At 38.0% G+C, this 14,390-nt stretch overlaps 1 protein-coding gene across 1 annotated transcript in view; it reads right to left on the bottom strand.

Moving 5' to 3' along the window:
* fkbp16 (FKBP prolyl isomerase 16) overlaps nucleotides 1–14,390 on the bottom strand; it is a 30,520-nt gene that overhangs the window by 589 nt on the left and 15,541 nt on the right. Inside the window, exons 4-7 of the mRNA XM_051382458.1 lie at nucleotides 5,332–5,549; nucleotides 2,961–3,142; nucleotides 2,626–2,703; nucleotides 6–143 (exon numbers count right to left, since the gene is read on the bottom strand). Coding sequence (XP_051238418.1) covers nucleotides 6–143; nucleotides 2,626–2,703; nucleotides 2,961–3,142; nucleotides 5,332–5,549 — 616 coding nt within the window. The remainder of the gene's footprint in view (nucleotides 1–5; nucleotides 144–2,625; nucleotides 2,704–2,960; nucleotides 3,143–5,331; nucleotides 5,550–14,390) is intronic.

Genomic DNA, 14,390 nt, shown 5'->3' with positions numbered 1-14,390 from the left:
CTTACAGATGGTTTCTTCTTAGAAGGAATCAGAAAAGGTGCGATATTGTCTCCAAGCATCTCCGCTGGTTTAGCTTTCCATTCTTGGGTGTCATTGCCTCCTGATTGCCTTTTGACGAGTTTTGATAACTCGACGTGGATTGCCTGAATAAAAGGAGAGAAGGGGAGAGAAAAAAACAACATCTCAACACATGCTGTAAAAAAGCTGATTTCTGTACATCCAGTGCTGTAAAGGAGACACGAAACCTTTTTATATTGAGAAAAAGGTGAAGTTGCAGTTTTAAAAATGTCCAGCAGGTGAGAGCAGAGGTCTGAAACACAAAGCCTTACAAAGTAGTCCAAAGACCAAAAACCAACAAATCTTAATTCTTCTTTTGAAATGCACTTTAATCTATATCCTAAATGTCCATGCAAAGGACTTTATATCATATTTTGTAAATACTTCCATTCGATTTGTCATTAGCGGTTGTAAATGGTCATAAAATGTATTAAAATAATAGAAAATACGTGCATTCTTGTTTAAGGCTCATAACTACACTCTTTTTAGTGCAATAACTTTCTCACTGAGCAGCTATATCAGTTTTCTTTAATCTAGCATTGACATCCAGACAAGGGTGTAATTACTAAAGCAGCAGATATTTTTGTTTTGTCTAGACAAGACTAGACATATTTGTGACAGTGGCTGTGTGCCCTATAGGTCAGGTCACTGTAATACAGACAGCAGTGTGTTGTAAACAGCTGACGGAAATGTACTCTTCCAATTCATTGACTCTTACAAACCAAACCAGTGTAAGTGAAACCAGTGAACTAAAGTAATGCTCATAAACTGAGATTATTGTTCATTTTTTGTCATGACGGCCAGTACACCAGAGTAGCTATCTTAATTATACAGTGTGGAGTCTATATTGTATCTGCGAGGCTCTTTCTTACCTTCACTTCACTACTTTTAGAGCACGGGGCTACAGAGTGGCAATATTTAGCTCATATGTGTTATTTTAACCAAGTTTGCCAGACAACTCTGAGCAGTGTGGTCACATATGTAGACTGCCAGATGTGCAGTTTGCCGGAGCCTCTGTGGAGGATTTGGCAGATTAGACAAACCACACAAACAAGACAGAACAGGCCTTCAACAGAAGTAGCTCACTGGGATCCTTTTCTTCAGGCTAATGTGCAAACAGCTCTAAATACTCTAAACTTTCATATTGAACATGAAAGGTTTTCTTCATGATGAAGTGGTGTTCATGGTTCCCCCTGAAATGTTTCCTGGTAACTGTAAAAGCTGCAATAAAAACAAGCAGCTGTAAGATTCAGATTTGATAAGAATTGAATCTGGAGATTTAATTTAATACTTTTTTGACAATGTTTTTGCATTTTCTAAATATATGTATATGGACTACTGTAAAACTTCAGTTAATAAAAATGTGGCTACTGATAACTTATCAATTACAAATCATTAATTTGATTGAATTGTGCAGAATCTAACTGATGTCCATATTGACAAAAGTTTAAACATTTATTTTTGTGTTGGCGATCTGAGCAGCTTAGAAGTCACTCAAGTAGGCGACTCGGTGGACTTCAAGAGATTTTATATATCCAAAGAACTTCTAAAGAATACCAGGCATCTAATTGTGTTTATTTGTCAAAACGTGTAGCCACACTAGGCTAGTAAAGGGGACCTGTGTCAAATTGGGAATCTGCTTTTAATTGACGTTTTATGTTTTTCTTCATGAACTGAATCAGACACACAAACTGTTGACTGACATAAATTGGTGCATAAATGATATTTGGTTTGGGTTATGTTTGTTTATATACATATTTTTAGCATCGTGGCTTTATGGATAGAAATTTTGGTCAACTGTTCTGTTGGTCCACTACTTTGGACTGAAACTTTAGTGATCCCTGACTTTTCGTGTAGCGCCACCATGAGGTTGACATTTGTGATTGTGAGTGAAATTTCTCAACAACTTTTAAGATTAATTGCTTTGGAATGTGGTTCAGCCATTCTCTCTCAGGATGAATTGTAATAAGTATGGTGAACCCTTGAGTTTTCATTTAGTGCCATCATCAGGTCAAAATTTGAATTTGTCCAATAGTTAATGCAAAACTAATGACATTACCATCAGCCTTTACTTTGTGTTTAGTGCTAATTAACAAATGCTAACACACTAAACTAAGACGATAAACACAATTTAACTACCAACTAAACATCCACATATTAGCATCGTCATTGTGAGCGATAGTGTCTTAGTCTTGTTGTCAGATGCTGGTTGGTATACACATACATAATGTTTGGTTTCGATAATTGAATTATATATCTAAATAATTACATGAGGGATGGGTCACGTAAATGCCCACGTAAGGCTTGACAGTGTTTCTTTAGCATTGAAATTAAAATTTAGAATCTACTTTTGACCTTTATTATAATATATGTGAAGTTTTTTTTTTATAAAATCACACATTTTCCATCTATTTGTATTGATACTGGTAGATTTGGTGGCTCTAATAATAATGGTGGCCTAATTTTAGAATGACCTTTCCTCTGCGTGTGAGGGATGGATGGGATTCACATGCAGATTCGGAAGAAACGTGGCAAGGGGATGGACCCAGCTCACCCACTTAATCTCACCTTGGTGGCCGGCTCCAGTTTCAAGGCCTTTTTTAGCACCTCCATCGCCTCTTTGTATTCACCCTTGTCTGACAGGAGCTGAAACAGATTAGAAAGCCAACAGTGTGAGCAGTGCTGGAGGACCTATAAATCAAAACAGGCAGAGAACAGATAGCAATAATGTAGCAGCTATTTCTTCCTCAAAAATAATTAAATCCAATCCCATATTAAACAGATTCCACCTTCTTCCAGGAACTCCCCCTGTATTAATCATTTATGGATTGATAAGAATCAAATGAGATGCTCCTCACAGTTGCAGTGACTCTCAGTAATAGTGTGACAGGAAGGACCCTCACCTTTCCTGCCCTGAAAAGGGCCTTGACATTATTTGGCTCGAGGGTCAGAACGTCCCGGCTGGTGTGAAGTGCCTCGTCGTACTGCTCCAGTTTGAGCTGAGCGGCAGCCAGGTTGTTCAAACACTTCACCCGGTAGTCCTGCACCTCCTCCTCCTCTGCCTTCACACCGCCATCGCTACCATCTGTACAGACACACAGCCACATAACCTCTGATATTTGCTCTGCTGTGAACATTGAGTCTATTTATTGGTGACACAAATACTGACACAAAAACAACGTTTTGAGACAAGGATTAGTTATCTAATCTTGGAGAGGACCAATTTAAAAATCTTGTAGAATATAAAAAAATAGTTGGATTTTCAAAGAGAAATTCCCCTTGGGTGTCATTATAAGGATAGCTCATGTTCCCTCTTTTTTTTTTTAACCAGCTGGATATTGTATCACTTTCCCTGCTGTAACCACTGCATGGTTTCATCATTAGACCCAAACATGGCCATCTGAATGTAGTAGTGACCCAAGTAATGAGCACCTGTTAGTGCAAAGGAATTTTTATACTTGGCCCTGAGTGTGATGGGTGATAAATGTTAGCAGCTCAGGGACCACATCTGTGTGGATGCAGTCTTTTTATTACAACTTTCTATCTCAAATTAAAGATTTAGTCAGTTCCCTTAGAGATGCAGCTCCAAGTTGAATTCTTTAAAGCAGCATTAACTGACAAGCTGTAAACACTAACACTGACACATTATCACCTTTTCAGTTGATATGGTGAATTTGTTAGCATTGAGTTGCCTATTTACACATCCAGCAGATGCAGTAACAATCATTTTCTGGTCACCTGATGATTTGAAGTCCAGTCTCCTTCTAGCTTTGTTTTGGATTTCCACCAGCCCTAAGGGAAATATCTGGCTCTTTAGCTGCTAAATGCTTGACTAAGTTCACCAGCTAATAGCTAATTTTGTCCCCTGTTTTGTGCTGGGGAGGTAGTGCAGCTGAAAAACAGCTGCTGTTGAGGCTGGAAATGAGGTTGTGCTAAGTCTAAGTTGAGCTGGGGGGAACTGCAGAGTGATCATTATCTGTGGGTTCTTTCACATTTAAGTCATGTGATAAAAATATTGGTTTGTGTAACTTTAAGCTCCAAGTCTACAAATCTCTTACTGAATCTGTTATCTTTTGTGTTTTATTAGCAAAGAGCCAAAACATGTATTTAGTCATTTAGCTATTAAGCACAATTTTTTGTCTTCAGAATAACAGTTTGAATCTTTTATTGGTTCTTGCCATTATTGATTTAATATTATTATTTTAATGCATTTATAACTTTTACTTACTTACCTACCTACTTGTTCAAAGATAAACCTAAATATTGAATATTTAAGTTCCACTTAAACAGCAATGTTATTTCCACAATTATATAGATTTAGTCCTTATTTTCTTCCTTTCTCTCTGGAAAATCCCATATTTGATGAATGAAATCAATAATACATTCACATGAACATTCACTTAAACTAACAACTCACCTACAACCTACTCGCATTCATTTATTTACTTTCATTAAAACAATTACCTGTGAAAATCTTGTTAAAACTCTGCAGAAAATTGAGTGTAATCACTTTTATTATCACTAATATTTATGTGAGTGAATGTTTAGTTGGTTAATCAATTAAAGTGATTTATAATCTCCACGTGTCATGAATTGCATTTGTAAAATAAGTCAAATGGGCCCAAAATGACCCAAAAAGAGTTAAAGATGTTGGTGTCTCTGCTTTATTAATATCTTTTTTTCCTGCTCATCTTCTCATCCACTAATTACATGATTTCGATGCCCTGAGAGAATATCCTCTCTTCAGTGCCACAGTGAGTTCACTCACTGGTCCACCATCATTGACATATTATGAAGCAGTTCATGTTTTTCTCTTCACTGACTTGTTCAGTCACATTTCCCTCACTGGCCCACCCTGCCTCGTCAATGATTGAAGTGATTAAGAAGGTGGAAATAACATGAAGTTGATTAGCTTTGATTATGCAAAAGAATCAAGCAAAAATATTTATCGTGGCACTCGGCGCAGATAGATGTGGCTCTGCATGGTGATGGTGTGATTAGCGTGATGGCTGACTGGAGGAGAGCACTAAACTGTTATGTCATTCTGGGCTGAGATTGATGTGGAAATGTTGGGTCTGAGTTCTCAGTCAAATGCTGTGTTTTATGTTTCTAACACATGTTTGTGTGTGTACATGTTTATCTGTTTTCTATTTCCATTTTCTCCTTTTTCCTAGAAGATAATGCTCATATCAACTACTGCAACACATTCCTGGTACAGACGACAGTATGGAAATATTTTCTATGAATAAATTCAGGTTTTGATGCCAGGTGTACCTTTGCTGCGTGTGGTTAGCATATCCAGAGCCATACAATAGGCTCTGGCAGCCAGGCAATATTCCTCCCTCTGGAAATGAAAGTTCCCTCGCTCTCGTTTCTGGTTGCCAATGCGGATACGGTCTGCGATAGGCAGAGTTAACGGGTCTGGTTTCTCTCTGATGTCCAGCAGCTGGAGCTGGTAGAGTAAAGGAGCCCAAGCTGGAATATCAGGCTCCCTGCATGTAAAGAAACACAAAAACAAACACACACATGATCAATATCATCACAGGGCAAGAAGTAAAAAGGTATCCAAGAATTAACTTTGGGTCAGATGTCAGAAAACACACTCATCTCTCAAAGATGCAAATCAATAAAGAAATCAATGTCTTTTCAAGTGAAAAGCAGAAACAAACTAGTCAACTTCCTGCACACCAAACTCAAAGTTTTGTTACTCATGCATGAATTTTGATGATAGACTGATAGTTTCTATTTATATTATATTTATACAGTTAGAACTTATAATCATTTTATAACAAACTTATCTTTATCTTTCCTTTAAAAAAATATTTCCTTTCCAAGAGCACCAGTGGTTGTAGGTGAGAAGCGCTATCATAAAATAAATGAATTAACTTTGATTATAAGTCAAACGATATTACTTTTCTCAACATGGCTCCAGACTGGCAGTAAAGACACACACACACACACACACACACACACACACACACACACACACACACACACACACACACACACACACACACACACACACACACACACACACACACACACTGACATATGACCAAGGTTGTTGTATCTCCAACCCACACTGTGGACAACAAACTGCTCTGATCAACACAAAGCTGATATCATCAATCAATACCAGTAAACACTTCTCAGTCCACACCTTCTGCTGCTGCTCTACGAACCTGTATTATTGTTTCTTTACAATCTCAACTGTCTTCAATAAATACAAATTCACTTGCATTTTACACAAAATCTCCACATCACAAACCTCTCACACACCCATACATTGCGTCCAGATGCAGATACAGGACTTTAAAGTGAGTCTTTTCTCCTCTGTCATACCAGATCTAAACACAACATGTATATCTTCAGTTTATCTGTACTTAAATGTGTCTTTCTATGAATGTATTTGTATGTATTTATGTTATGTCAGGGTATATGTAGTATAGCAAATACATTTTGACAAAACAAATTTCCCCTCATGTGATGCTGGAAAGTTGGAAAATTTCAATTTGCCTCCTAGAAAAACACTTTCAGTTTGGAATTGCAAGTAGGACACTCAACCATATTTGAGTAGTTTTATCTGATGTAACATTAACACAGTGGTACAGACAGTGATTTTCCATGAAATTAAGAAATTAAGCAAATGCATGATGATCAAGACGTCTGAGTTTTAATATTGTTAAAGTACAAGAAGTAATCTGTAACTAGTGTGCACTGACAAGCGGAATCTAGACAGTTTAATCCTAACAAATTTAATTAGATTAATAGCTGTACTATTGTATCCAATAGTACCACTGAACAATACTGGTGTTTCAAAGGTATTCTGACAAACATGCAAACACAGTGTCCTCCCCGGACTGTTATCAGTATGAGAATACACAGTGTGAACTGAAAAAAAAATTGTTTTTGATCATGTATTTGTGTATTTGTCACAAGCTTTGACATAGATTACATTGCATACTCAAATTTCTCAATGCTGAGTCTTAAAACTCTTCACAGTCGGCACAACAGAAGTCAATGTGGACTAAACTGTGGATCACTTTTTATTGCTTTCACACAAAATGAAATCAGTGACCACATCTTTAATTTAATTAAATGTTTTTTCTCTAAAACTCAACCACCACCATAACACCCCCAACATCCAAAACATATCTAAAAAGAAACAAAAAAATAAAATAAAAACACATAAACCACAAATCAACAATGAGTGCCTATACTTTTATTCCTAATGACCTTTCTGAAAGACTAAGGTGGCCAGGTTTACAGCCCATGGTGTCAATTTTCCTTTCACCTTATTCTTTCCATTCCGCGACCCCATAGAGGAATTATTTTCCTCATGAAGGTGGAAAGTTTATGACCACCAGCCACAAGATCAGATGTCAGTCTTGGACACAGCGAATGCTGGATGTCTGGACATATCTGTAGAAGATTGCCACCGATGCATCATACATGCAAAAAGACACTGTATTAAAAGAGAGGACATAGGTGCGATGACATAATAAGTTGTGGCCAAATGCACAAGACAAGGTTGACTATATATTTCATATTATATTTCTATATATTTAGCTGTCCTATACAAGTGTATAACAAAAATTTGTAGTTTTGTATTGCATTAATGGAATTAGCCTATTGAAATGTACTGCAACATGTCTTATTTATGTCTGTAATATACAGTATACTAGCACAACCTATGCAATACATATTTTTGTTGCAATGGAATCTTGGTTTATGATAAATAAATAAATACAACTTTTACAAAGACAAAAGTTATACTAATTGTAATGCTACCTGTTATTAAAGTTTTAGGTATTTGTGTAATGATTGATAAAGTGTTACTGTTAGCAGACAGTTTTTGTCAGTGTTGGTATAAGAGTTGAGTATGACGTGTTTTGTTTGCATTAGTGCATTTGGATGTGAGATTAATTGTTGTTGTCGGTAAAGAGAACTGTGTGACGAGTTTTGGGGAAAAAAACTCCAGTTTAGAGAAATGTGAGTTAGAAATTGTAAAAAAATAAACAAACAGTAAATTTCACTGCGTCCAAAAGCTCACACGTTTTAAAAGATGTCTGAGTGACTCCGGCTCATTGAAGCAGACAAGAATTTGAAACTGGTACGAACCTGCTAGCCATCGACAGCTTCAGCTTACTCAAGAGTCACTCAGAAGGAAAGTTAATTTGGTTTTCAATCATCGGGCTCCTGTGACCACATGGCACACAATGGTCCATTATCAGTTACTCTGTGGAGGCTCTGATTCCAAAGGTGTGTGTGCGTCTGGGTGAGTGTGTGAGTGTGTGAGAGAGAGCGACAGAGGGGAATGATGCAGTGACAGCTTAAGTACATTTTTGAAATGCTGATTTTGAAGTGGCCTACATTCTTGATGGTAACAAGAAAATAAATTACTTAGCACCCCATGTTTAAACACACAAACATGATTAGTTGCTGTTTCACTATAATAAAACCTAATACGAAAAGCTAAATCTTTCAGCTTTAAAGAAGATCCTGTCAGTTTCATCAACTCAACAACAATAACAACAAAAAAAGATCTGAAACCAAGTCAGGCAGAAGGAAGTACAGCTTCCAGCAGACCCCACCCAGTGACTGTTTGCTGCAAAATGATAGTACTGGGAGTTGTGTCAGGTCATGAATTATTCAAACTGGCTGTGTCAATGACACAATTTATGTCTGTCTAACAGAATTAGTTGTATCCCCAGCTACTGGGAGCTTGTGTCAGCAGGTGGGATCAGATTACCCTTTCACCTCTCCTCTCTGGAGACCTCGTCCACTGTCACAGAGTGTGAAACCAGCAGCTGATCCAAAGCCTCGGAAACCTGAGCTGGATCCCTGCACTCAGCTCTGGAGGAAGTGGCGTTCAGAGACACAATCGTTTAGGGCCATGAATAAGTAGATGCGGGTCTTTTAGAAGTCGGTCTGAACTATTTTTGACAGCAGCGTTTGGTCCTGTTTTTGCATACCACTGCATGTTTACAAGGATCAGAGACAAGTTGCGTAACAGGTCGCTCAAGAGCAGCAGAGAAGGAGACAGTTGATTCATTTATAAAGAACATACAGCACATGGCTTGGGTTACACTGGGTAATGTTAGTCTTTCTAAAACAGGCGTCATACATCTGACCATTAGAGACAGATTCTTCTTTTCTGCTAATGTCATGCGTTTTGCTGGCGTACTAAGAACGAAACACCATCACCAAATGATTAAATTCACAGTCTGTACCGTGCATGAACACGCTGTAGCTACTTGTTGTCCTTGCATACTTTTCTCTTCTCTTATCTGAAAATATTACACAATATGCTGAAGGCTGCGTTTTATGTAACAGTGTGCAGCATATAACAATAACACCCACAGTGTCCTGCTGTGCCCTGCTAGTGCCTGGCTCCAGATTACCTGGAATTCACCTCTGAGTCCACTCCTAAAGAAACCAGATGTTTTAAAGTAACTGAATAAATACTAGTGCACACTAAAAGTCCATCTTCTTACGTTTAAAATTGCTTTATTTATTTATCAGAGCGACGACACAATGAAAGAAACATGGGACATTTTATTGTCATTGTAGTATTTGTTTGTCACAGTGAAATACCCACCAGAGTCATTCACTCATTCGTATACGCAGAGGAAGAAAATACTTCTAAGTAAACACAACGGCAGAATAAATACCAACCGCATGTTTCACATTTCCAAACCAAACAGTGGCTCTAGATAGGATCATTAAAGCATCAAAAGTAGAATTACTCGTGTAGTTGTTATACTAATATATTATTATAAATTATTATTAATACATCACACTACACAAGTAGTAGTAGTAGTGGTAAAGCTAATTTGTATCATTTAATACAGTATTAAGTAGTTAATCTACAACAATGCATCAGATTCTATAAGCCAGTCGTGTCATTCAAAATTCAAAATGAGGCAGGAAGTGAACGGCGGAATGGATGAGATTCTTAAATTATGACTAAAAACATATTTTGAGGTTACAATGACCTTTGAGTCAAAAGTGTCCCCAATTCATTGTCTGACCACCTGTGAAATATGGTCACAATCTCCCGTTCTGTTCCTGAGTTAGGATGTTGAATAATGGTTAAAAAAAAGGTGTTTTTCCAGGACATTATGACGTCATAGTGAAGTTGACTTTGACCTTTTGGAAAAGAAATAGTCATCACTTCATCATTCGTTTCCCAGTAAACATCTTTGTCATAATCGCTGCTTAAATTCTTGAGAAATGACCAGAAACGTGTTTGTCAAGGTAATTTTGAGGTCACACTGACCTTTGAACTTTGAGTAAAAAGTGTCTTTAAGTCATTAAGTCTTGAGTTATGGGCAGAAAGGTGTTTTGTGATGTCCCAGTGACCTTAATCTTTGACCACCAAATTCTAATCAGCTCATCATTGAGTCCAGGTGGATGTTTGTGCCAAGTTTGAAGAAATTCCCTCAACGCCTTCCTGAGATACCGCGTTCACAAGAATGGGACGGAAGGGTAGACGGACAGACAGACAACCCAAAAGCACAATGCCTCCAGCCAAGGCTATTGCCGGCAGGGAAGTATGAAAACAGTATATGTAAATGTCCATTGGCTGACAATGTTGGCTACTACTGAGGAACAGGTAAAATAGATTTATTTGTCATTTCATATATATTTATCATTAAAGGAAGAAATGAAACAGGTTATTACATCATTTCATTTACAGCTGGACCTACACATGTCAGAATCGTGAGTTAAACAGTGTTTGGTTTGTTAATAACTCAGCAGCTTTGCTCCTATGTCATTAAATATTGATTTTTTTCATACAAAGGAAACCACCCACTTTGCTGCTCATGACTCACACGGATAGAAGACACATTAGATGAGAAGTGATGAGTCATTTCTTTTTAATCGATGCCGGTACAGCTGCTTTACTGCCAACTGTACAAACTGAATGTGCCACATCAAAACTTAATGAATCCCAAATGATGTGTTGGTTATCCTACAAAGGAAACAGAGGTCTCTCTCTCTCAAACACACACACACACACACACACACACACACACACACACACACACAGACTCCTAAAAAGCTATTCTTCACATGCAGGATTCAACAGGTGACCTTTGAAGCATTACGGTTAGCAGCTAATATGCACAAGCAGAAAAACACACTACAAAAACCTAAGGATTTAAGTCTTAAACACTGAGGAATAATGTGAATAACTGAGAGCTGAACTTCCACTGTTGCCATCATGAGCATTAAACAAAATCGGCATGACTGGCGAGCTGTCGAGTGTAATCTGAGAACGCAGTGCGCCGACAGATCTATAAGGTTTATGGTGTCATGTGGGTCACTGGCGATTAGCACTGCACCAGTTTGCTGCTGCGCTGAGCTTAGCCAATGAGCCCCCGGGGTCTTATTAGTGCAAACAGGAAGTAGAGGCTGGTCAACGGGGTGAGATCCCTCCACAAGATCCTTCCACAAGATCCATGTGAAACCTGAACCTGCAACTTTAAACCAGCAGGTCCATGTCCTAAAACTGAGCACCAGAGCCGGCCTTCCCAATGCTTGAGCCTGTCAGCCTCTCTCTGCTGCTCTTAAAGAGGCTCAAATACTCATCAAACAAACATGATCTTTGGTTTTTAAGATTGTCTTCAGCTTGACAGAGAGGTTATATTCATGTAGTTTTTGAGTATTATTACGAAAAAGTTTTTTCTAATGGTATAGTCACTAGTCTTTTTACTCTCTCAGGATCATAGTCGGGACCTACAGTCTGTGGGGTTGTAGACTTGCATACTTAAATTTGTTTTCAACTAGTACTTATCTAATTATGTTACATATTTGGAGGGGTGGTTAATAGTTTGGTTAACAAAAAGTGCCAGAAATTCTCGACATGTCTGACTCAAAATTACAATTAGGATTCTCACGTAAGTTTTTTCCGACTCTTCAGCTCGTGAGTACGGCCTAAAAAATGCGTGCTTTACGCTAAATGCTAAGATCTGCATGCTAACATGATCACAATGACAACGCTAACATACTGATCTTTAGCAGGTGTAATGTTTATCATGTACCATCTTAGTTTCCGATTGTTAGCATGCTAACATTTACTAATTGACACCACAAAGCACAGCTAGGTGAGAATGTCCTTAGTTATATAAGTTATATTATATAAATAAATTATTCATTTTTTTTTATAGTTATAATATCCAGGCCAACTTAGTACATGTATGGTCAGCATGGTGTCTATAATGTGAATTCCAGGATATTAAATGTTCATCTGCAATTTTCTGTGGTGGTCCCAATAACAGTAATATTTGTTTGTATTGAAGCTAAAAAATAAACATGTAATAGGCTTAAACTAATATCTTAGGATGTTTCATTTGAAAGAGAACTTATTCTAATTATAACTATGCTTTAACTGTGGGCTCTCTCTGCCTCTCCGCACATTAAGAGCTGTTTGGAGGTGGAAGTGCTGTGAAGCATTGCCTGCTGCCTTACAGAGTGCATGTTAACCAATCAGGCTGTTCAGACAGAGCGTGGCATGATTTTGCAATGTTACCAAACCAACTTATATTACCATCCCCAGATCTAAAAAAAGGTAAATCACTCAGAAATTGTTTAAAAACTCCAAATAATGTCACAATAATAACTAACAGTTATCAAATGTTCTATATATCAGTGTTGTGTTGAGAGATGTTGTTGTTGTTGTAGATTTAGTTGAAAACAAAAGCCCTACGGTATTCTCTCCTTAGTTTCAAACAATCTTGCAAAGAAATGACTCCGTCGCTACCTGACCCAAACAAGAAGAAAGGTCAGTGAGAAGAGACGTAGTGAGGTTTTTTGGGCCTTCAGCAGCAAGACAGAGCCTGAGGGCTGAAGAATTAAGGGTTGAGTTGAGTTTGAAGATATGAGACATTTGCTGAGGCAGCAGCTCAGAGAGCACTGAGAGACAGACACAGGTTCAGGTGGCTGGTTGTCTGGACGTACATAGACTTTCTCTGCCCCATTTATGGTCATGTTTACTGCAGGAAACCATGGCTAACAATATACTGTGTATAGTCAGAAACGAAAGTATCAAAACAAGCTTATATATTGTGACAAAAATGAGTTATAATTAAAATACAAATATGTGTCAGACTATAGATTTTTATTAGGGACAAAAATGTTTCGTTGGATAATATCTTCCTCTGAGTTACTCTACCCCGAAATTCCACTGCAGGCATGGTTTTATAATGTTGCATCTGCATCATGGTTAAGCTCTGTGATCTGTACGTTTCAGAAGTGGAGCGTCTTCAGAGCGTGTTGCCAGCCATACGTTGTTTACTTGCGTATTTTGCCCTCAATAGGGATACAAAATGGTGTTTTTCTGCTTAAAATCTTCTCTAACCTGCTTCTGACTGGTTGACTTCTGGCCTGGTGCCACAATGTTGATATAGTGCGAAATGTGATACGAGGTTTGCCTGCAAAATTTTATTTCGTTTTTGTGTCTGACTTCCTGCCAGTAAGATGCTCTGTGCTGCTTGACGCGAGCGGGTCACAGCTTCCATCAAAAGAGATCAGCCACGTATTTTACGTGAAGCAGAGCGGACGGACGCTTCCGGGAGCTTTTTTGTTGGTGCATGTAAAAAGTCTGAAAAGTGACAAAGTGAAGTCCACACCAAAGGGAGTTACTGTCAGACAGCTACAACAGAAAACACTGCTCCTGCACTGCCTGACACACCTTGTTCGTATTAAGCCTTTTCTTCCGTTTCGCTATTATATCACATCAAAATACGGCACCACCTATAGGCTAGGTGATAGTCCTATCCCACCCACTGAAACCAAGTGAATCTACCTCGCTGACTCTGGTAACACGAAAATGGCAATGTTTCAGTCTTTATTAATCTGGCACAGGAAGATTATGTCCCCATTCTTAATTGGCTTGGTTGTCATCCTCATCATCAATGACGACAACAACAGACCTCTTTAGATTGCTGGAAAAATGTGACCAAAAACCAGGCTGGACAAAAACATAACTTTAATATGAGGTAATAATAAATTGAACATTATTCTGTACACGCCTCTGTACTCAAGAAGCAAAGAAAAGAAAAGGGGGAAAAAACATATCGTCGAAGGTATCTTCTTACAGATTTCACTGTGACCTTCTACCAAAACTTTCAATACCAAACAACAGAAATTAAACAAAGGTCTAATCTACATTTATGAATACAATCGCTGTTTCACTGGCAGCAGTGTTTTTATTGTCTGGCATTTGTGTGACGTGGTTGTATTTCTTGTCTTGTCAGATCAGATTGAAAGTGTAATGTTTCCACTCTTCTTGTGTTTGTACGAATGATGTGAAAATGACAAAGCAT

Source organism: Dicentrarchus labrax, unplaced genomic scaffold (assembly GCF_905237075.1).
Source record: "Dicentrarchus labrax unplaced genomic scaffold, dlabrax2021, whole genome shotgun sequence".
In the NCBI taxonomy this organism is placed as follows: Eukaryota; Metazoa; Chordata; class Actinopteri; family Moronidae; genus Dicentrarchus; species Dicentrarchus labrax.
This window is presented reverse-complemented; position numbering and strand designations above follow the sequence as displayed.